The sequence below is a fragment of the Uloborus diversus genome, chromosome 2 (genome assembly GCF_026930045.1).
Source record: "Uloborus diversus isolate 005 chromosome 2, Udiv.v.3.1, whole genome shotgun sequence".
Lineage (NCBI taxonomy): Eukaryota > Metazoa > Arthropoda > Arachnida > Araneae > Uloboridae > Uloborus > Uloborus diversus.
The window spans coordinates 186,836,797-186,861,003 of record NC_072732.1 but is presented as its reverse complement, the minus strand read 5'-3'; the positions used below and the strand labels follow the sequence as shown (position 1 = coordinate 186,861,003).

General features: G+C 33.2%; 2 protein-coding genes across 2 annotated transcripts in view; one reads left to right on the top strand and one right to left on the bottom strand.

Moving 5' to 3' along the window:
* Positions 1 to 21,268, bottom strand: part of LOC129216206 (biorientation of chromosomes in cell division protein 1-like 1) — a 64,928-nt gene extending 43,660 nt beyond the window's left edge. The window contains exons 1-2 of the mRNA XM_054850392.1: positions 20,879 to 21,268; positions 14,111 to 14,235 (exon numbers count right to left, since the gene is read on the bottom strand). Coding sequence (XP_054706367.1) covers positions 14,111 to 14,235; positions 20,879 to 21,001 — 248 coding nt within the window. The 5' untranslated portion in view covers positions 21,002 to 21,268. The remainder of the gene's footprint in view (positions 1 to 14,110; positions 14,236 to 20,878) is intronic.
* A 225-nt stretch (positions 21,269 to 21,493) lies between these two features.
* LOC129216205 (protein ROP-like) overlaps positions 21,494 to 24,207 on the top strand; it is a 28,208-nt gene continuing 25,494 nt past the window's right edge. The window contains exons 1-2 of the mRNA XM_054850390.1: positions 21,494 to 21,618; positions 21,876 to 22,007. Coding sequence (XP_054706365.1) covers positions 21,591 to 21,618; positions 21,876 to 22,007 — 160 coding nt within the window. The 5' untranslated portion in view covers positions 21,494 to 21,590. The remainder of the gene's footprint in view (positions 21,619 to 21,875; positions 22,008 to 24,207) is intronic.

The window sequence follows — 24,207 nt, the reverse complement described above, 5'->3', positions numbered from 1 at the left end:
TTAAATTATAAGAATGCATAAATATTTAAGTATGTAACTAAAGAACAGCGAATTAAAATATAATTGTCATTACTTATATTTATAGCATGGAAACCTAGTGACCCTATTAGCCACACCTATTACATACACAGAAAATTTTCTAAATCAACAGGTCTTTAGAATCCGTTGTGTCCATCTTGGTGGAAAGAAATGTTCCCCTGCCTTTTGGTTTGAAACAAGCGCGAATAGCGGTATGCCTGTCCCAAGGCCATTGGTGTACATGTAGCCTATGTAATATGTAAAATTTTACAGAATGAAAGTGAGAGAATGCTTGGTCTGGAAGTAGCAACATCTATTGAGGTTCAAAATTACTTTAAATATGAAACCTAGGAATATTTTTCCATAAAAATGAGAAAATCCGCAATTTTTTCTTCGAAACTCAAAAAAGGGGGCCCTAGGGGCACATGTTAATATTCATGGATTGACTTAAAATTTTGCATGGATCATTTATTTGTATAATGGAACAAATTGAGGGGGCGTCGTGTAAAATATCTACAACTTCAAAAATAAGGACCACCCTAATATATATATATATATATATATATATATATATATATATATATATATAAACCACGGTTGGCTTTCTGCCGGCAGAAACTAGTTTTTGCCGTGCCAGTGGCAGAAACTGGTTATAACCGGTTAAAACCGGCAGAAACTGGCAAAAACTTAAAATCGTTTTAAAAAACTAAAGTAATTACTAAATGATATTTGTTCAAAATAAAAAATTAAACTTCATTTCATCATTGTAAAAAATAAAATGTTATGCTAGTGCCCTTGATTTAGTTCAGAAAGGGAACTTTTCAATTGCTGATGCTCGTAATATTTGGATTAATCTAAAAAAGGATGAAAATCATATGGGTTCTTAGGAAAGAGGAATGAGATACAGAATTTAACTGGCATTACTGTTTGTAATTTGCTCGCAAATAAGCTTCATCTAAGTTGCTTGTGATTGAAATTATCATGTGCTTCAAAAAGAAAGTGTCAAATTTTACTTGCCAATATTAATCTAGATTTTGTACCTAATATCACAGCTTTGCAAAACAAATTGGCCCCACTTCTCGAAACTCATTTTTCCAGTCGAATTTTTACCACTACCCTAGTTACTACATGATGTACCAGTTTAAAAAAATATACAATTTGAAAGTTTTATGAATATTGCTTGTTCCTTGATGCATTGCCTGCTAGCTCTTCTGTTGCAAGAATATTCTAAAGTTTCTCATTTGTGCATATTAAATTGAGAAATTATTTACATTTTTGGAACCACCTTTTCCAAGAAGTAACTGCAGGGTCCAAACAATGTAACATTTGATTCTGAATTGTTATAATATTGTAAATTAAACTGTGCTTTGGTTAATAATTAATTATTTTTTCCATGCATTTTCTACTGTCTGTCAATAGTTGGTTTTTTTTTTTTTTTTTGGTCATTTTGAGAGTTTTTGCCAGTTTCTGCCGAAAATGTGGTAGAAAGTGGTTTTTGCCATGCCGGTTTTAACCGGTTTCTACCAGTGGTTTTAACCACTCTGGCAGAATCTTGCCAGCCCTGATAAAAACACACATATAAATATATTCTTTGTTTTATTTACAGAGATTTTCTAACGGTAGATTATAATAGCTCAAAACAAAAAAAGGTTAAAGAACACAGAATACAAAAAAAAAAAAAGCCGAAACAGAGTCTATTAATCTAACATATCTCTTGCCTCCCAGTAACACTCGGCAAGGAACTAGAGATGAGACAGGCTCAGCAAGGGCCCGAAGCGGGCTCCGGCTCTAGAACCGAAAATAGGTTTCGGGCTCGGGCTCAAGCACAGATATTCACTCACCAATTTCCATACAAATTCAAAGCAAGTAAACATTTTCCTACTGTGAGAAAATGAAAGGAACATTTAAATCCATTGAATCAATGTTGAATTCACCCTCCCCCCTCCAAAAAATAAATAAATAAATAAAATGAAAAAATAAATTAATTAAATTGCAATATGTCATACAGTAATGCATTTGAAGTGGAGCATTTTAAGAAAATTTAGAAACTTCTGTTAATGAAGAATATTTGACGTAACATTTTTTATTAACAGAGGATCATGTCAGACTGTAGAAGGCTCAGTTTTTGATGCAAGAAAGTTTCCTTCGGGCTCGCGGGGGAGGGGGGGGGGGCGCTCGGATTTTTGTCCGAGACAATATCACTCGGGCTCGGGCGGGCTAGGTTACAAATTTTCGGGCTCGGGCGGGCCCGGACTCTCAAAAACGAGCCCAAACTCATCTCTACAAGGAACGTCTCGTTATTTATTGCAAAGCGGGACAGTGGATATGTGCATAGTCCATCACCTCTCCAGAGCTGCACATCGGAGAAGGAACAACTTTGAATCTATGAAGATGATTTTGTAAGCAGTCATGTCCAGTGGCAAAGCAACTGCTTTACGTCTTGGGCCATTACACAAATTTGGGATAACATTCTTCGAAGACTTTTGAGAAACACTGTTATAGAGTTCTTCCTGAGCACATACTTTGATAGATCTTTTAATAAGATTTTTAATAGCATAGAAGGACACAAGATGTTAAATATTCTGCATGATTAAAACAACCTTTTTAGCAAGGAAGCAGGGTTTCCGTGAACGGTCGCATTTTTCGCATAATGCGAAAGCATAATCTGAATTGTGAAAATAAAGCAATGCATTTTCGCTTTTTTGCTCAAATAAAAAATAAATTAGTTTTTTAAATAAAGAAGAAATGTATGATCCTAGAGAGGAAGCGTGCATGGCGATAATCAACTTAATCTTTTTTAAATCTTAGCTAAGATGTTTAAACTACAATTAAGTTCAATAACTATTAGTCTTATCCAGCATTATGTCCCCCCAATAACTGCTTTATTAGGAGGAGGGGACTGCAACGTTCTAAACACCAATCATGTTTTCTTTTTTTTATTTTATGTTTAAAAAAATTGCTGTTGTACTTATTTCTTCAAAGATGTCACAAATGAAATATGAATTTTATTTTTAACTGGAGATGAAACACACTGAGGCATATATAAATATATGAGAATGTGTAACATTTTAGCATTTTGCTAACATTTTTCCATCAATTTTAGCTTTTATGCTAAAGAACTTTTGAAACCAGCTTAAACCCTGCAAGGAAGTCTGCTTTCTCATTAGCTGGAACCCCACAGTGGGCACCCACTGGAGAACTATAATTTTCTCAAGTATTAAATTGCTATGTTGAACAATAACAAGGAGTACACTCATAAATTTTTTAGCACTTATCTTCTTTCTGCAACAGTAAATGAATGCAAAAACGAGCTGATATGTGCATCACATACATGACTTCCTTTTACTCCAATTTAATGTAATTTCCCCATTATTTGCATTTTTAATGTGATTCAATAGTTTACTCTCTAAATATCACCAACAATGGCTAAATTGAAACCAGATTTTAAAAAAAAAATTGCCAAATTTGTTGCCAAGTTGGCGACAAAACTTGGCAACAAAACTCAACATTCATTCGGTGGTGGTGAGTAAAATAGAAATTAAAGTCGATTTTTGAGTGAAAATTTTTTTGCGAATACAATACTTCCTTTTTTGTAAAAGGAAGTAAAAAAGGGAAAGAAAAAAAAATTCACATAAAAAGAACAACTATATTTTACTATTGAAAATAAGAGAATCTTACAGTATGTTGGAAACATAGTCAAGTTTGTCTTTCGGATACTGCCAAGATGAGTCAAAATAAGTAAAAAAGGTAAAAAACACAATTGCATATTTCTATTTTAAAGTACATACAATAAATGCTTTAAATTATAAAATTTTATTATTGAAATATAAAAATTGTACATACGTATTTACGATAAATAAAAATTTTGAGTATTTAACGATAAGTTTATATTCAACTACTTTGAAGGATACATTTTCTAGGTACAAATACCTAACATCATAATATTTTGTGGAATTAGTTCAGTGTCTTATAAAATTTTGCTTTGAAACTGGGATTGATAGTTCTAAACTGAAAGCAATAGTCAAATGTCTTTTCAGTGACTCATGGTACTGGTAAAAAGTCTATTTTCAGACAGTGGCAAACCTATGGGGGCGGGTGTAAGGTTGCAGCGGCTCCCAGACCGGAATTAAAGGTTTCTTTTTTACAACAGTAGCATTCAAATTAGAAAAAAATCATTCAAAACTGAAAATTTTGATAAGCTTTTAAATTGCAGCTCTTATTTAAGTAAATAAATACAATGATATTTTTACATCCTAACTATAGTAGTCTAGAGACTAACTCAATCCTACCAGGGCCGTATAACCAGAAAATAATTTCGGGGAGGGTTTAAAACAAGGTTGGCAAGTTTCTGCCGAGGTGGTTAAAACCACTGGTAGAAACCGGTTAAAACCAGCATGCCAAAAACCCCTTTCTGCCACATTTGTGGCAGAAACTGGCAAAAACTCAAAAAAAAAAATGACATAAAAGAAATCTTTGATACCCAATAGGAATTTAGCACAGGAAAATAATGAAATGTTAACCAAAGCACAATTTATTTACAATATCATTAAAAATCAAAAATTATGTTTTTTGCCCTCTGCAGCTGTCTTTAAGAAAAGGTGAACTGAAAATATAAATGATTTCTTAATTTAATATGAATAGAGGAGAAATAACAGAATACTCTCGCAACAGAAGAACTAGATGGCAATACCATCAAGGATACAGCAAAGATTCATGAAACTTTCATCAATTGTATATATTTTTTAAATAAAATGATCTACTATGGAGTAACTGGGGTGGTTTTAAAATTTGACTGGAAAAATAAGTTTTGGGAAATAGGATCAATTTTTTTTTTTTTTTTTTTTGTAAAACTGTGATATTAGGTATAAAATTGAGGTTACTATCGGCAAGTAAAATTCTGGCATTTTCTTCTTGAGCAAATGATAATTTTAATCCCAAGCATTTTAGATGACACGTATAAGCTAGCAAATAACAACCAGTAACTGCCTGTTTAAATTTGTATGTCAATTCTTTTTCTTAAGTGCCCTTACGATTTTCGTACTTTAGATTAATACAAATGTTACGAGCATCTGCAGTTAAACAGTTCTCTTTCTGATCAAACTAAATCAAGGGCAATGAGTTTTATTTTTTTATAATGATGAAATAGAATTACATTTTTTAGTTTACTTAAACAAACATCATTTTGTAATTACCTGAATTAATAAAGATGCTTTTTAGTTTTTGCCAGTTTCTGCCGGTTTTTACCGGTTATAACCAGTTTCTGCCACCGGCAGGGCAGAAACCAGTTTCTGCCGGCAGAAAGCCAACCCTGGTTTAAAAACTTTCATGAGGAAGTTTTGCACTATTTGTGCTGTGTTCAAGTCTTCAGGTTATCTATTATGAAAGCATTCTATGCAATTAATATCATATGAAAGACATTTGAGTTTTGGAACAATATGTTTTGGAAATTTTTAAACATAAACCAACATTTAAATGTCAAACCAAACTTTTTGGTGGTTGGTTTGAACCCTAAGACCCCCCCCCCCCCCCCCCCATTGTATATGTTGCCCTGATTCCTACATAACTCTCAACAGAATAATCATGGTTAGGGTAATCTGGATGTTCATACGGAAGGTCAAGATGTCACCGAAGAGAGTTCTGTCTTTCATGTTTCCCTAGCAAAATCGCGTAGCTTTGAGGGCGGTCTGATGTTATCTTCCCTATTTCACCTGTGACAGAAATTTGAATGGCATCGTAAGCACACTGATTTTTATGATGCATCATTTATTTTTGATAAAACTAAACTAAAAAAGAAGTAAAGGATTTCACACAGTTGGTAACAGAATCAGAGGGAGCTTGTATTGATGTTTTTGAAAATGGTTTTAAAATAAGAAATTGAAAACACTACTATGTACAGTGACGGGTCAAAAGTCTGCGCACCTTGGGAGAAGTGGTTGGCCAAATTTTAGGGTCTTGCGAATTTCAGGCCATCTAGTAACTAACTTTTTAAGTGGTATCTTAAAACGAATATAGTAATCAAAAACTTTGAAATATTCATGAATTACTTCACAGGATAATTGACCTATTTACAATCATTAAAAAAAGTAACAACTAATTATTTTAACTGTTACTAAAAAACTTTTAAACTTAAAAGTAATAATTGCCCTTGTAACCACCACTGTAAGGAAACTAAATCCAATAGACGGCACTAATTTGGAAATACTTGGTATTTGGTTTCAATAGTTAAAGCATTTGTTTTCTATTGAAATGTCCAAAATCATCCACCTTGGACTTGTACATGATGAATTTATCTTTGGCTTATTTTTGTGTTTCTTTGATGCCACGTAAAATATTAGCTATTTGCTTCAACTATGTAATAATCTTTTAGTTTCTGCTTTTAATTTATGCTTTTTCTTATTATTTCTTCATTAGTACACAATAAAAAGAATATTGAATAGAAATACAGTGAAATTCCGTTACAACGAATACCAATACAATGAAATTTCCGTTTCAACAAACTACATTTTCTTTCCCTATATAACTACCATTACATTATTTGAATTCCATTACAACGAACAAAATTTGCGGTCCCTTGAAGTTTGTTATAATGGGATTTCACTGTACAAACATATTTTTTTAATAAATATATTTTTATTTGTTTACATCGCTTGGCAAGTGTATAATGCATAATAATAAGACAATGTATTATCTGCAAATTAGGTGATAAAAATAATTGTTTATGCAAATTATCATGATTTGGAATATTATACAGCGAATTTAAATAAAAATGGAAAATAAATTTGCAGCGCAAGAAGAAAAACGGGAAAAAATAGACACGGATTTTGGATGCTGGCAGATTTGTAGCGCTCCACTGTGTTTCTTTATTTATGTCCTATTTCATAAAAAATAAAAGGTTCAAATAATCTAAAATACCTGTGCAAGTTTTATTGTGAGACTAGTAGGGTTTTCATGCCAAAATTGTTTTTTTTAAACAAGCTTAAAAAGAAATTTCCTGTTGAAGTTGTTTTTTGCAATTTTATATAATACAAAAACAAAGAAAAAAATTAAAAAAGAAATCAAACAGAAATTACATTTCCTACAGTCCTGTAAAAAAGTAAATGAACATTCGGTCCTATTTGAAATTGAATCTATTAGACACACACACAGTCAAGTTTGGATATTGCCTGGTTTTCTCTTACAGGGTGGCGACAGGAACGGCGAAAAAAAGTTCCCTGACTTTTCCCTGATTAAGTTCACTGAATTTCCCTGATTTATGTTACCATGGATAATGGTTTTCTTCCTTTACCCTACCTGAAAGCCATTGCATATTAAATAAAATGCAGTGTTTAAAACATTTTAAGCTGTTAATTAAAAAAATATATTTTGAAAAAAAGCTTTTTTTTAGTAAAAATAGTATATTAAATTATCTACCGAGAAATATTATAGGAAATCTAAAACAAATGCTTTACTTCCAGTATCCTGTAAACATAAGAATTCTAAGAAATTATTAAAACCACTCGTAAAGAAATATCTAATCATCATAAAACTAGAAAAGTTTATTTGGAAATAATTTTGAGCTGAATTTTTAAGCAGCATAATTGTTGCTGCGAGAATAACAAGTAATTGTGAAAGTATAGAAGTAATGCAGTTTTACTTACATAAATAATGGACATATTTATGTAAAACAAATTGGAACCTTTCAACAACCAGTCATATTGAGCTATTCTTTAATCAAGAACTTAGGTTTTAACGAAGGAATACAGCATTTTAACTATTAAAAAATAGTAAAAATATTTACTTATGTACACAACTCAATTTCAAATGATTTCCTTATTAGTCGGAAAAAAAAATCTTTTTTTACAAACATTGAAATGTAAAAAAACAATAATTGATTTCAAATTGTATAGTATATAACTTGGTTTTAAAATGAAAGAATTTTAAAGTCTGAAAAAAAAAAAAATATATATATATATATAAAAAATATAAAAAACCTTCGTATAATCTAAAGCGACAGCGAATAATAAGATGGCAAAAAACAAAGTTGATTTTCATTTAACATTCAATTTTAGCAATTAAATCGAAAACGCCAAGTAAAATACCTTTTAAGTTCTTAGAGTATCAATTGTAAAAAAAAAATCTTGAAATTGTGATTACAGTACGCTAGCTACTTCAAGACAATGAGTAAAGGCAATGGAGCAAAGTCTTTAATGACAACTTCCTCTTTGCCTGTTGGTTTGTTTATTTTACGTAGCATGGAACGCCTAGTAGAAAAACAGGGTGGCGACAGGAAAAGTGAAAAAAAGTTCCCTGACTTTTCCCTGATTTCCCAGATTAAGTTCACCAAATTTCCCTGATTTACGTTACCAATGATAATGGCTTCCTTTCTTTGCTCCACTTGAAATCCATTGTATGTTTGTATAAAATGCAGTATTTTAAACGTTTTAAGTTGTGTAATGTTGGTGAACTAAAGATATATTTTTAAAAAATGCTACTTTTTTAATAAAATGGTAAAAAAAAAATATATCAAGTCAATTTTTTAGGGAAAAAAAACCCTACAAAACAGTATATTTAATTTTTCTACGTGGAAAGATTATAGAAAATTTTTAAAAAAATACTTTGCTTCCAGAAACCGTTTAGCATAAAAATTTTAAGAAACTATTAAAATCACTTAAGTATTTTTGATGGAACTAAAAAGTAATTGAAATTATTTTGAACAAAATTTTCAAACAGTATATAATACATTGTTGCAAGAACAACAAGTAATAGTGAAAGAATAGAAGTAATGTAGTTATTCTTATATAACTAATTGACATATTTATGCAAAACAGATGAAACCATTTGACATTCATTCATAGGGAGCTTTTCTCTAATCAAGAACATAAGTTTTAATGAATTAATTACTTGAGTAAACAAGTTAACTCCATTTCAAATGATTTCAGTATGTAACGAAGAAAAAAACTTAGATTGCTGTTGTAACAAACAACTTTGAAATGAAAAAAAAAATACAGTTAAATTAATTTGAATTTTGACATCTTGAATTCAAATTATGTTTTTTGCAATCACGAGTGTGTGTATGTAGGCATGTGTGTTTGTGTGTGTGGGGGGGGGGGGGGTAATTGTGTGTACGGGTTATGTGTATGTGTGTTTGTCTGTGTGCTGGCATAAGTGTGTGGGTAATTGTGTGTATGAATGTATGTGTGTGGGGGGGGGTATGTGTATGTATGTGGGGGAATGTGTATGTGTGTGTAGGCATATGTGTTTGTGTCTGTGTGCAGGCAGGAATGTGTGGGTAGTTGTGTGTATGTGTGTGTATGTATGCATGCGTGTGTGTATGTGTTTGTGTGTGTATGTGTTTGTGTGTGTAGGTGTATGTGTGTATAGGTGTATGTGTGTATGTGCGCGTGTGTGTATGTATGCGCGTGTGTGTAGGACATGGATGCAACCTGGAGACGGCTTTCGCTATAGGAGTAGCATCGTGAGGAGCCAGCCGGTCGACGGTGATGGTGCAGAGGGTGGCGTTGGGAAAATAAAATGATAGCACATCAAAAACAGTCAAATGAAAGCAATAAGCAATCGTGATTGCTCAAAAAACAGCAATTAGTTAATTTCAAAATATATAAAAGATCAATACAACTTGGTTATAAAATAAAAGAATCATTTAAGTCTAAAGAAAAGAAAACCTTTATAATCTGTGGCGACAACAAATAGTATAACGGCAAAAAACGAAGTTTTTTTGATTGAAAGTTCAATTTTAGAAATTAAATTAAAAATGCGAAGAAGTAATAACTTTTAAGCTTTCATCAGTATTAATTCAAAAACCAAAGATTTCTTCTTGAAATCGTGATTACTGTACGCTAACTTTTTTCGAGACGATGGAGTAAAGGCAAAGGAGCTAAGGCATTAATGAAGGCTTCCTCTTTGCCTGTATGGTTGTTTTTTTTACGTAGCATTGAAAGCGTTAAAGGAAACTTCAAGCTAGGTAAAATAAACATCCTAACAGACACAGAAGCAATCTTAGGAAGTCCATCCTGTGGTTAATAAGATTCAATACTTTGACGTTGAGGAAAAAAGATGCACAAATATGCGGCGGTGTATAATCGCATCTCATTAATTTTACTTTTTTTTTTTGAACAGATAATTGGTGGAAAATGCGTAAGGAATTAGAGTACTTAATTTGTAAAGCAAAAGAATTTTTTTTTCATCATAAAATCAATTTTCCCTGATTTTTTGTTATTTTTTTTGGAATTTCCTGATATTTCCCTGACTTTAATAAAGTTGATTAATAAAGTTCCCTGACTTTTCCCTGATCTCCCTGATCTGTCGCCACAATGAAAAATTCAAACTACGTAAAATAAACAACTTTACAGACACAGAAGCTTAAGAAATTCATCCTGTGGTTAATAACTTAAGATTCAATACTTTAACCTTAAGGGGGAAAAAATGCACAAACATGTGTCAGTGCATAATCACATTTCACTAATATTACTTTTTTTAAACAAATAATTGGCGGAAAATGAATAGGAAAAAAGGGTGTTTAACTTTGCAAAGCAAAAAAAAAAATTTCTTCATTTGATCAATTTTCCCTGAATTTTTATTATTTTTTCAAAATTCCCTGATATTTCCCTGATCAATAAAGTTCCCTGACTTCTCCCTGATCTGTCGCCACCCTGTCTTATGAAACTCTTTAAAAAAGTTTTTCAAAACTTGGAAAATTTAATACGAAGAATGAGGAATTGAAAGAGAAAGATTATTGGGCAAAAATTCTCAAGGAAGGTTTGCATAAAAAACATCAGAAAATTCTAACCTTTCCACGAATGAAAAAAAAAAGACATTGATGGGGTGGGGGACGCTCCAAATAAATGGCCTAGTTGCTTTATTTTTTAAATTTTCTGGCCTTTTTTTAAATTAATGTTTTTTCTTTTCCTTGAATAAAAGAAAATGTTTGAGCGTTGAAAACATGTTACTCCCAAAAATTTAAAAGATAGGGAGTTAAGAAATCAATACAAAGGTATTAAGTAATAACTTTTTGGAGTAAGGCAGAAATGGGTAATAAATTTCTTTTCTGGCACATGAATAATTTGATAACTGATAAATCATAACAACAAGAAATGTCATAAATAAAGAACCTCCTTGCATTTACCTCACATACAAGTACAAACCAAAGATGATTATAACAGCATTACAAATTATAATTTATCTAAGTGATTTTCTGCTCTATCTTAGTCTCTTTGGTAATTGATAAATAATTTTATCAAAATAAAGTGAGGAATGAAATTCAAACATTGCCCCAGATATTTTTATTTTTTGTAATTACCTGCAAAGGAAAGACTTTGACTGCAATGATTAATTTTAAATAGGTTATTTTAAAACAATATTCAATATTGTGTAAAACTTTAGTAAAATACTGCAAAATGCAATATCAGTAATTGCAGCAAGCTCAAAGAAAAATATAGAATTTTTCAAAGAAAAATATAGGACAAGTTAAGAAAAAAATTTTTTTCAATTTTTGATCTATGTGATATTTCATAAGATATTTTTCGAGATGCAAGCTTCATTGATTTTGCAGCATTGTGCCCAGAAAACATCCTCGAAAATAATTTTTCTTCTTCACTAAAGTACCAAATAGACAATACAGTTGAAGAGCTGGCTGTATTGGATAAACAAAGTCCGCAAGTTGTTGAGGTAGTTAACTTAGTTTGCTAGGGGCAACAAAGGAAGAGAGGAGAAACTAGCGTAAGCGCATTTCAGACACGTGATTTCTTCCAACTTAAACAGTTTTCATCGACTCCTGTCTTTAAAAAAAGGATTTAGGACAAATTTAGATTTTTTTTTAAATGTCTATGTTCGACTGGAAAAAAGAAAATATGGGACAAACAGCATTTAAAAATATTATAGGACAAATATAGGATTTTTTTTTTTTTTTAATTTTTCAAAAATATAGGAATTATAGGACAGTTGTGACCACTGCAATATCCAAGTGTTTTCCTTTTAATTATTTACTAGAACAGGGTGGCGACAGGAACAGCGAAAAAAAGTTCCCTGACTTTTCCCTGATTTCCCTGATTAAGTTCACTGAATTTCCCTGATTTACGTTACCATGAATAATGGTTTTCTTCCTTTACCGTACCTGAAAACCATTGCATATTAAATAAAATGCAGTGTTTAAAACATTATAAACTGTTAATTAAAAAAATATATTTTGAAAATAAGCTTCTTTTTCTTAGTAAAAATAGTATATTAAATTATCTACCGAGAAATATTATAGGAAATTTAAAACAATGCTTTACTTCCATTATCCTATTAACATAGGAATTCTAAGAAATTATTAAAACCACTCGTAAAGAAATATCTAATCATCATAAAACTAAAAATGTTTATTTGGAACTAATTTTGAACTGAATTTTCAAGCAGCATAATTGTTGCTGCGAGAATAACAAGTAATTGTGAAAGTATAGAAGTAATGTAGTTTTACTTACATAAATAATGGACATACTTATGTAAAACAAATTGGAACCTTTAAACAACCAGTCATATTGAGTTATTCTCTAAACAAGAACTTAGGTTTTAACGAAGGAATACAGAATTTTAACTATTAAAAAATAGTAAAAATATTTACTTATGTACACAACTCAATTTCAAATGATTTCATTATTAGTCGAAAAAAATATCTTTTTTAACAAACATTGAAATGTAAAAAAAAAACAATAATTAATTTAAAAATTTATAGTATATAACTTGGTTTTAAAATAAAAGGATTTTAAAGTCTAAAAAAAAATTATATAAAAAATTTAAACCCTTCGTATAATCTAAAGCGACAGCGAATAATAAGATGGCAAAAACAAAGTTGATTTTCATTTAACATTCAATTTTAGCAATTAAATCGAAAACGCCAAGTAAAACACCTTTTAAGCTCTTAACAGTATCAATTACAAAAAAAAAAAAAAATCTTGAAATCGTGATTACAGTACGCTAGCTACTTCAAGACAATGAGTAAAGGCAATGGAGCAAAGTCTTGAATGGCAACTTCCTCTTTGCCTGCGGAAAATGAATAGGAAAAAAGGGTGTTTAATTTTGCAAAGCAAAAAAAAAATTCTTCATTTGATCAATTTTCCCTGAATTTTTATTATTTTTTCAAAATTCCCTGATATTTCCTTGATTTTTCCCTGATCAATAAAGTTCCCTGACTTTTCCCTGATCTCCCTGATCTGTCGCCACCCTGTAGAAAATCGACCGTCAAGGTGTGACAGCTGAAAATTGCTTCTACGTTTGAATGAAGCAATTGCCTGCTTGGTGATATTTTGATAGTTGAGATTTTAAACCTAACTCCAGTGGATTAACCCTTAACTCCAGTAGATAGCGTTCACTGTTGATCACTTTTTTGTTTTTTCATTCCTCTGAAATGAGTCTTACCAGTAAAACAGTTAAGTTACTGGATACAGTTCAGTCTTGTCACAATAAAGTCTTTCCCTGCATGTTAAACATTACCAAAAAATATTATCAAATTATCATGCCGTGGAGCGAATTTCTTTGTTGATGACGTCAGGGGCATTACTTGATCATTGGCTGAGGATTTTTTTTAGCTACACATTTTGTATAAAAAATTCAGTTAATGCTAAGTAGTAATAAATTTACTTTACATATTTTTAAAATTTAACTTTAAAAACTTCTTTCTGGTCACTGTGCCGTATTTAAATCAGTTTGTAATAGTAAAGCTACTGCAAACGTAATGTGTCATAAGATTTAAGAAAAATTGAAAAGCAATAAAATTTAAATTTAATGTCAAAGTGCTTTCGCTTACATTAAAACTACTTTGAATGTGATAAAATTAATAAGTAACCATTAGTATTAATACTGTAGGACAGAGACTAACTTTCATTCAGTGCACAAAAAAAATATGTTTGATTGCCAATTAAGATATTAAAGAACATTGAAATTTGTTTAGGATTCAGTTGCCGAATATTAAAGTACTTGGCCAAACCGAACATTTAGTCTGCAAATGATACAGCCGCTATCTGTCCATCAAATTTGTCACAATGCTTCCCAACTGGACAGCTAACACAATTGAACTTTTATGTTTATCAGAAACGTTAAATGTAGGAAAAACAAATCATACTCATCAATATGACGTCTCAGTTTATTTCGCAGCTCATTCTTATTCATGTCAGAATGCCATTTGTGAGTAGCCATAAATTTTGATGTAAATCCATCCACTCTCTGACTAAGATTTTGACAAGAAGGCTAAAAAAAGTTGTAAAAAATAAAAAGTTACAGTACAAAAGAAATGTGAAACATATGAATTAATAAGGAATAATCAAAATTTTACAAAGATATAAAAAAAAGCATTTAATTTCATTACAATTAAAAAAATCATCTGTAGTTAAAGAACTTTTTTTTTGTAAAGTAATACCTACAAATGTGAAGACCAGCAACAGGCTCTGGGCCCAGCTCAGCTGGTCTTGATTAATCCCCAACGAAAATCAATGGCCTGCTTACAGCTATTTCTTTTTTTTTTTGCTCATTAATATCTCATCCTGTAAGTTGTTTCAAGTGCCTACAACCTTAGAGAAACCTCAACTCTATGCTCCTTCTCGCTTATTATTCCAAAATAGAGAGCACTGCAAGCGCTGATTGAAATAAGTAAGTATATCATGGTAAACATTTAGTGGCAACACCTAAAGAGTTGAATCGAGTTCAAACACAAGGGCAAGCTCTGTGTAAACAAGTAATTCGCTACGTGTGCAGCAAATAATTCGCTACACACACAGAATTAGCACACCAGACGGAGTGCCTGGTGTGCTAATTCTTAATTAGCTACCAGTTTGTTTGGCTCTCTTGGCTCTTTTAAGAGGTTTACTGCCTCCAGCTCAGTTACTTCCTATTCCGGACTGAAGAGTGCTAAAATCATGGATGAGTGATCATGGAAGAGCCCCATAAAGAACTACAGAGGAAGAACAGTTTATTGAATGCTAAAAGAATAACATAAGTAGTTTTTTTTATAAACACTAAGTTAATTCATGCTTTCTTTATAGACGTCGTGCACATGTAAGTGCACATTAAACATATTACACATATTTATCTATCACTAGAATGAAGGGGTTTTTTTTCATCTGTGGAATCTAACCCCTATTATAACTCTACATTTTAGTCTTAATTTACGCAGCATTTCCTTGGAACATAATCCTCGCCTAAAACGAGGGTCTACTGTATATTAAGACGAGGAGAACGCGGCACTTGTCAACGTTGCTTGGGATGGTTAAACTACTATAGCCATTCCTATGTAAAGTCTAGCTCAGTGGACAACATGATAGCATCTTTTTTTCCACAACCTGGTAAAGCTCGTAGTGACCTTGGCTCTATCTAATAATTAAAAATCTAAAAGGAGCACCCGAGGGGACCTCAAAAAAGGTTCCTTAATCTGCAATCTGCATCTTTAATCTTGGGCGATTTTGGAAAAAATGTTGCTTAAAAAAGAAGATGCATAATATCTCTTTTTATTGCGCTAAAGCATAATTCAGACATTGTCCGTAAGGCACGTCAGCTCCGAGTTTTTCTCCCTAAAACCAGTTTTTGGTCCACATTGCCCCCAAAGCAGAATACTACTAAATTTGCGACGTACGTCGCAGAACAGATGCCTGAGCTTCAGAACAATTCTGTTCAAATGTGAGAGGAAAACTGGAAAATTTTCTGCAGAAATTCTGCAAATTTCATTGAAATTTCTGCAGAAACCGCGGTGCCGAAAATTTGCAGAAACCGCGGTGCAGAAAATCTGCAGAAACCGCGGTGCAGAAAATCTGCAGAAACCGCGGTGCAGAAAATCTGCAGAAACCGCGGTGCAGAAAATCTGCAGAAACCGCGGTGCAGAAAATCTGCAGAAACTGCGGTGCAGAAAATCTGCAGAAACTGCGGTGCAGAATATCTGCAGAAACTGCGGTGCAGATAATCTGTAGAGTTTGCAAATTTCTTAAAATTAGTAGAACATCTAAATTTGTCTCAAATTACGATAATTTGGGGGAAAGCTCGCGATGTTGAATTCGATTAGTCCTTTGTAGGTTTTTCCCAATCGATCTTCATCCACTACAATTTCCGCCATGCATGTTTAGGAAACATGCCAACATGTCCATCGCTGGAAATTGCGTGTCTTGTTTAAGATTTCAATCCTTTTGCATCCAGAAAATATTTTAATTGTTTTGAAGTGTTTTATTACATGCAACCCAAACTCAACTCATTCTATTTATTATTTCAGTAATTTCTTTGTTTAGTAACATTATTTTAATTGCTCTTTCATGCCATGTAAAATTAACCAAAAAATGTGGTTTGACACCTAGGTTCGGATTTTTATAAAATTTTGTATCTTTGCTCTTTCTATGCATTTTGGAAAGCATATAAACTATTTTTGGAGAATCCCAATCGGTTTAGGTTTGACACCTTGTTAAAGTTTTTTTGATTTTATAGTTTTCATGATCAACTAATTTTCCAAATTCAGTGCTCTTTAATTAGTCATTTGGTTGAAAGCTGCGATGTTTCCGGAAATATCTCATTTCCACAAAAATAAATAGTAACAGTCCAGTTTAAAAAAAACTATGTGAAATGATTTTGATTTTTGCCACCCAACTTGTTTAAAATGTCACGTTTTTTCGCGTACAATGCTTAAAGTACTTTCAGAACAATTTTAGTCAAATGATTTTCCGTTGCAGAACATCGTAAAGTATTCTGCTTTGGGGCACATTGCCATGACAGCAGGCCGTATTGTACAGAACCCGTCAACGTGACGAGTTGAGAGTCCCATTTTATTGGTCACCACAAGATTATCTCTCTTGTGTGACTACTATATGAGCGTCTGCAATATATGAATGCTTCTCCCCTTTCGGAAAACGTTCTTCTGACCGTTTAACGTGACGTGTGGACGATATCTGAATTACACTTAACATTTTATCATTATGTCCGAGTTTCATTTGGTGAATTGAAAAAATCCCACCAACCAAAGAACGTAAGTTCGGGGTGCCTCTGGGTTTTTGGATACACATGATAGTTATATAATTTTTGGCTATAATTGATGCACAGTGGCGGATACAGCCGGCGGGCAGCCGGGCATTTGCCCGGTGGGCCGGTCATGCTTCGGGCCGATCAACTAACAGCAAAGTCTTTCAGGCCTGTCTACTAACAGCAAAATAAATTTTGCTTGCATGTGTTTAGAATAACGCAAATTCGCAAAACACAGCCTCAGCTCATTTTTATGCATGGGCTAAAGCTTGCAAGCTTGCGGGTGGAGGGAGGCAGGGCCGTCACCAAGAGGCGGGAGGGGATTTCTGAAATGGGGCTGCCCAGGGCCTGATTACCACACAGGCTGACTAGGTCTAGGTCTGGGCCACATGTTCCTAAGGGGCCCCAAATGTTTTAATGAATTATGCATAGCATTGCAACAATATGAGAAATACATGTATTTTTTAAAAAATAAAAAAATATGACTTATTAATTGGGAAAAAACTTCTTCAAAGGGGGATTTTTAATCACTAGGGGGCTATCGCCCCCTGCTCGCTATCGCTCGCCAACCCCCGGAACTGCTTACGCAGTTCCCTGTGGATCGCTTCGCGATCCATGCTCGCTTCGCTCGCTCGCTGTATGCCAATACATTAGCCTAGCTAAAATTTTCCGTAAAAATTAAAGTTGGTAATTGCATTTAGGTCACCATCCATTTAACCAATATGAAAATTACGTTCATAATGTTAATTTGTCTGCTTTAGCCAGATTTTCGACAGTTTAACTTTGCTGTATGTAAGATGACTGCCTTGGCAATATGCACAACTTTACCATTATAGATACAAAAGTGTCTGTCATTGCTTTGGAGAGATTGCACTTCTACCTGTTGGTCCGCGGAAGGTATTTTATTTCCCTTCTACCACCCATTGGAAAACCAATGAAGGCATTCCCCTATCCGCCACCTGGGGACGCGCCCTCTAGGGGTTACAGGCTCCCCCGAGGGATGTATTTACATTATTTACACTCTTATATATATTTACATATTTACACTCTTATATATTCTAATCTGAGAAAACTTCCTCATATACACAATTAAAAATGTCCCGTTTGGGAGCCACAACTGACACTGCTTCAAAAGATCTTGTTCTTGATAATGCCACATAGAGCTGGCCATGACTAAAAACAGGCTCAGAGAGCACCAAACATATTTTCTCAAACGTTTGTCCTTCATTCTGAATCCTTGCCACGTCACGAACAAAAAATGGTTTAACTAAAAACGCGAAAACTCGCCAAGGCTACTTTGCTTGCACAATACTAAAACTACTATAACCCTAAACAAATTTGGCGAAACCTTTCAGCTGAGAATAAAAGGAATAAAGTAAATTCTTTCTCGGTTATTCATTTTGAACTGAACTGTCGTACTGAAGCACGACGCTCAAAGCGCCTACGCGTTCAAAACAACATTGCCGATGAACATGATTGTGGAGCAATGTGTGAAGAATGCGAATTTTGTGGTGCTCTTTATTGGCAGAAAGAGCGTAATACTGCAAATAAATATACTAAATGTTGCCATGACGGAAAGGTGCGGTTACCGGCATTGTGTGACGCACCTGATCTGTTGAAGGAACTGCTGACTGAAAATTCCCCAGCCGCTAAAAATTATCGGCAGCGAATCAGAGAATACAACTCTGGAAATGGCTCGTCTTAAATTGGATTCAAGAACGGTTTCCTGCCTTCTTTGAGCTTTTCTTTGCTGATTAAGGTTGAAATGGGCCACAGCCCGACTCAAACTCATCTCAAAAAAAAAAAAAAGTTCGTTGAGTATTCTGTGATTCAAGATTTCAAAACAACGTAGAAGTTTGTTTACATGATTTATCGGCGAAGTGTTGCCAACAGAGGTTTAGAAATTCACCCCTTCATTTGCCGGCACGTAAGAGAATTATATATATAGATTCTGCCAGTAACAAATTCACTTGGTCACGATTATGAGAGGGCCTAAAGGGGATTCATAAATGTACATAAGTGATTTATACATAGTTGTTTGATTAGACAAAGAGGCCCTCAAAAATGCCGTGTTTTTAAAAATGTAAATCAAACACTGCAGTCTTCAGGGGGCCCCCAAATTAATGTGGGCCTAGGGCCTCACTTTTAGTTAGTCGGACCTTGGTGCTGCCAATATGTTATTAGTGTTGTAATAAAAAATAAATGAATAAATTTAAAAAAAAAAAAACAGAGAAACCTTAGCGATCGTAAAAAGTTAAAATACTTTTGGTCTCTTGGACGCTTCTATTTATAAATGAAAATTCACAATTGCTATAAAATGCAACTTACAACAAGCCCTGACATGAGGTCATGTCAGCTTAGTTGGAGAATAGGGGCCCGGCTCGGAATTGAACTCGTGCAGAGGGTAAAATATCTTAATGGTGAAAGATGTAGAAGGGGGCCTGTGAAAAAAAATTAACCTATGTCATTTTTTCCTGGGTCCGCTTTTGCTCTCAGCGACCCTGTTTATAACAATTGGAATAAAAGTGAAAAAATATTTTTTTTACGTAAAATTATTTAAAAAATGCAATCTTAAAATACCATTGAGGTGCATGTAAGGCTCTAGATTATTAAAATTATCAAATGAAAGGCCAGAGGCCAACGAAATGTGAGTTTCAAACATTTTTTGACGAAACATAAAGTATTCTGTATGCTGTACAAACTCATGGTTTCGGGCCCCTCAGTTTAAAAAGAAAATAAGTTGATAAAAACCAATGTCGAAAGAATTCCGTGGTCCCCAGAACCTCCCCTCCCCCCCACTAATATTATCGAAGATCGTGTAAAATTAAAATTTTTGGGCTTCAATTTTAAATAACTTCATAAGAAACCAGCCAAATCCACTCCCGCCTTAATATGGAATTCCAGTTTTGAAAATTTGCTGGAGGAAAGCACTCGAACCTCTCCCATTTTTTTGACATTCCCAAAGATGGTCTAAAAATGTCTTTTTAAATTAACAGTGGCAAAAATTTTCTGAGAAAGTGCACCATCCCCTCCTCTCTCTCGGCATTATCAATAAAGAACGTTTAAAATCTGATTTTTAGTGCTTCAATTTCGAAAATTTTCCGGGGTGAACCTCCTGAAAACTCCTTCTCCTAACATCACTGAAGGTCAGCAAAAATTTCGTTTTTGGAACTTAACTTTCGAGTAACTGCAGGCGCCCTACTCTTTACCAAAACAGGCTTTTAAGGACTTCAATTTGAAAATTTTCTCATGGGTGGCCTCGGAATCTATCTCGACTTAAAATCACCAAAGATCTTCTAAAACTGCATTTTCAGAGCTAAGACTTTTTTAAAAATTTCAGAGGAGAGCCCTCGGAACCACTCTTCATACCATATACTCGAATATAATTTAAAATTCTGTTTTTGGATTTCCACTTCCGAAAAATTGCAGCAGGAGAAACCCTGAACTACGCTCCCCTAACATCACCAAATATTGTCTAAAACTGAGCTTTTAAGACTACAATTTCAAAAATTTTCGCTATAGAGGCCCCCGGACCCCCCTATTTCAGACTCAATGTTTATCTTTCCATTAAGTTTATGTTGCTAATACTTTAATGACTCCCAGAAGCCAGAAAGCTAAGTCCTCATATTTAAGTGATATCCCAATCGTTAAGTAAAATTTAATATCTATAAGAGCTATGGGGCCGCTACATCTCGTAATGCCAGGGCCGATTTTTTCAACCAATCCGCCACTGTTGATGCAAATCGAAAATAACTCAAAAACTACAAAAGATAGTCAAATCACTATTAAATGCTTACTGACATTCACTGTGAGGCATAAAGATCAGTATGTTTTTATCCGAGAAATACAAAACCGACTAGTTCCTTTCAATAAAGATCAAAATTTGCAACAAATCACTCACCTTTGTGTCAACATCAGCTAAACACTCATGGCGAAATTCGTCAAATATTCCTTTTGCTTTCACATAATTGACGATTCTTTCAACTAGCGTTGTGTCGCCTGGTATTAACAGTTGGTTTTCCATAACTTTGCTGTTTAAATATATATAAAATGAAACAAAATGTAATTTATTCAATACTCATGAACAATATCTACGTCGCTAATTATAAATTATCTTCCCAACAGTTATACCCATACATAAAACATGTTGAAGAAATAATTCATTCTAAAGCAGAGGGAAAAAAAATCACCAAAAGTGAAAAAGTTAAACAGTTAATTTTTCTCGTTAGAGCAATGTTCTTATTCTAAATCGAATTTTCCTTTTTGCTTCATTCACACTTTACACATCGTTGCCATTCTTGTCATGAGTAGTCTAATGAGGAAATCTTTCTTTCTTTGTGCTTCTAAAACCCTAAATATAAACATACTGTTCTTATCTGTCAGCAAAAAAACAAATTAAAAGCTATTAACTATATTTCTAAGCAATAACATTCTGTTTTCTTCATATACTAATTTATTACGTTTGTACTTCCTTTTTTTTTAATTTTTTTGGCAGGCTTTCAAATCGCGCATGCGCATTCAATAACTGTCACTGTCACTGCAATCCCTACTTTCCAGTGTTTCACTTTAAATTTGCGTAAATATAATATTAAAAGGACTTACAAAATTCAAAAATGGCTTTGAAAGAAGTAGTGGGAGCAAGTAAGTTTCAAATCTTATCAGTAGTTGTCTGTAGATTTCTTTTCTTGCTTCCTGTTCATGTTTTTCTAATCTGTGATAAATTAAATTGCTATACCTTCGTCTCTCTCCATATGATTATTGGAGGGGTGTGTTTTCCGAGAATGAGATACAGACTAAACTGTGTTTTAGCTTCGGTTTTATTGCACACCTGACATTATGATTTGTTTCAAGGAATTTTTAACATTTGACTAAATGTTTTTGTGTTCGATTTGTTTTAGAAATCTTGAACGATGTTATAAGAGCCGTAAAAAAGAAAGGTGACTGGAAGGTATTGGTTGTAGACAAACTGGGCATGCGAATGATTTCTGCTTGCTGTAAAATGCACAGAATCGCGCAGGAAGGAATTACAAGTGAGTATTTAATGTTATTTTATTGCTACATTAGTTTTTTTATAATAACAAAAATAATTTCTTCTCAATGTGTTTTTATTTTTGATTGCTTATATGTTGAAAAATGACAAGGTTTAGTTACAAAAAAAAATCCCTTTCTGATCTTCCACTTACTAAAACAAATGTGAGTGCCTCCATGTGACTGAATGTTAAAAAAAAAATAATAATCCTGCCAATGAAATGCGAGATTAGCTATGTAGGGGAAGGTGGGGTATGTTGGACCGAGATTAGATATGTAGGAGGGGGGGGGCGAATGTAAGTTGGACTGTGGGGCACATTGAACCGGTCTCAATTATTTTAATATTATTAATATTTTATTTTATTTGGTACAGATGTGATATACCCCCCCCCCCCCCCCTTGGCGAGGATAGAATTTTTAGCTCATTTCGAAAATTGCCAACGTTGGCGATAAAACTTTTTCCGGTAGCCCTAGTAACCCTGCAGAATATACCTGGGAAGTACAGATGTTAACTAATTCTTTTCGCACGTGTGTCCGTGGAGGTAGGTGCACATATGTTCCGCTCTTACGGGGATTTTACGACGTGGTGTTGTTTCGTGCAATATACCTTACAGGAATGCTTATTTTGTGTTAGTTTAAATTCAGTAGTTGTGTTTTGAAGTAAAAACATTAGAAAATGCCAGTTTCTTCAAACTTGAAGGTTAATTAAAAGTTAACTCCAACGTGGTGTGTATCTGTAATGTGCCATTGTCATATGATGTATTGTTTTAGACTGAGTGTGAATATTTATACCATATAAAAAGGTAAGTTCTTTATTTTAGAATTCAAAAAAAACCTCTCACTTCCAAAATTCTTTGTTTTTACAAATCCTTGAGGGGTTCTTGTAGTATACATAACTGTGATCATACTCCGACTATAATGTATATTAACAGTCGGAGGGATAACGGACCGAGCGAAGCGAGGTCCTGGCGAGCAAGAGGTCTCATAGTACTTTCGTAATGAGACCGAGGCAGGGCCGGCGAGCCGAGGTCTCATTACGAAAGTACTATGAGACCGAGGGCTCGTATCCCGGAGAAATGATGAAAAAAAAATTAATGCATTAATTTCGACTTGTAATTAATACAATAATTTATTTCATTGTATTTTAATATGTTTACAAAAAAACCCCGGCCCTGTACATTTTTGAAGCATATATTCGTGATGTTTTTTGTTGTGCTTTTATGTTGTTTTTATATATATTGTGTTCTGAAGTGCTTTGATCATGTTTTCATATCTAATTTTTTCCTGTTGGCGCTAAAAAAGCATCGCTAAGAACGATGTATGACATATGTCGTCATACTTCGTTTTCTTGGCGACGCTTTCTTGGCGCCAACAGGAAAAAGTCGCCAAGGGTGGGGTATATCACATCAGTTCCTTTTATTTTATGACCGAGAATGCATATAGCACCTATGGTCCTACAAATCCTATAATGAAATCACATGGTATAGTTATACTGAACAAATTTTATTCCAGAGAGTGTTAGAGTGTTATTTTAGTAGTCGTGAGTAATTTTCGGAAAACTGCAACTATATTTTTTTTAAGGATTTTCATCAAAATAGGGGGGGGAAAATTGAGCTTCTTTCTTAAAGTATGTTCTTTAGTTTACAATTATAGGCAATTTTTTCATTTTTTGTCAAAAAGAAAAAAAAATTATGACATCAGTTTTTCAGACTAAGAAAGTGGGGTAGGTTGGTCCATTCTTTGTGGGGTACGTTGGATCGGACTTAACCAAACTACCCCACATAATTTTTAAAAAAGACAATTAGTTAGCAAAAATTATACTAAATTATTTTACCTTAAGATTCATTTCATATCTGCACTTTTTTACAATTTACATTTTCAAATATACATACTTCTAAATTTTTCCAGACAATAGTTTTCTAAGAATAAAATATGCAATACATGCTATAATGAAGTTCCAGTATTAAACAATTTTTTTTGCTAAACAAGCATTGTACATAGAAACAAAATAAAACAAATAATTGATTAAAGGAATAAATAAGTATACTTTTGCTTAAGATTATCTAATTTTATTTTTTATATTTGATTTTAAAACACAAATTTATGCTAACCTAAAACTGTCAATTGTACTTTCTCTTTGAAATATATGGTATTAGTGTAACAGGATTCTTTTCTTTTTGGAGTTGTTTCATGCACTGCAAT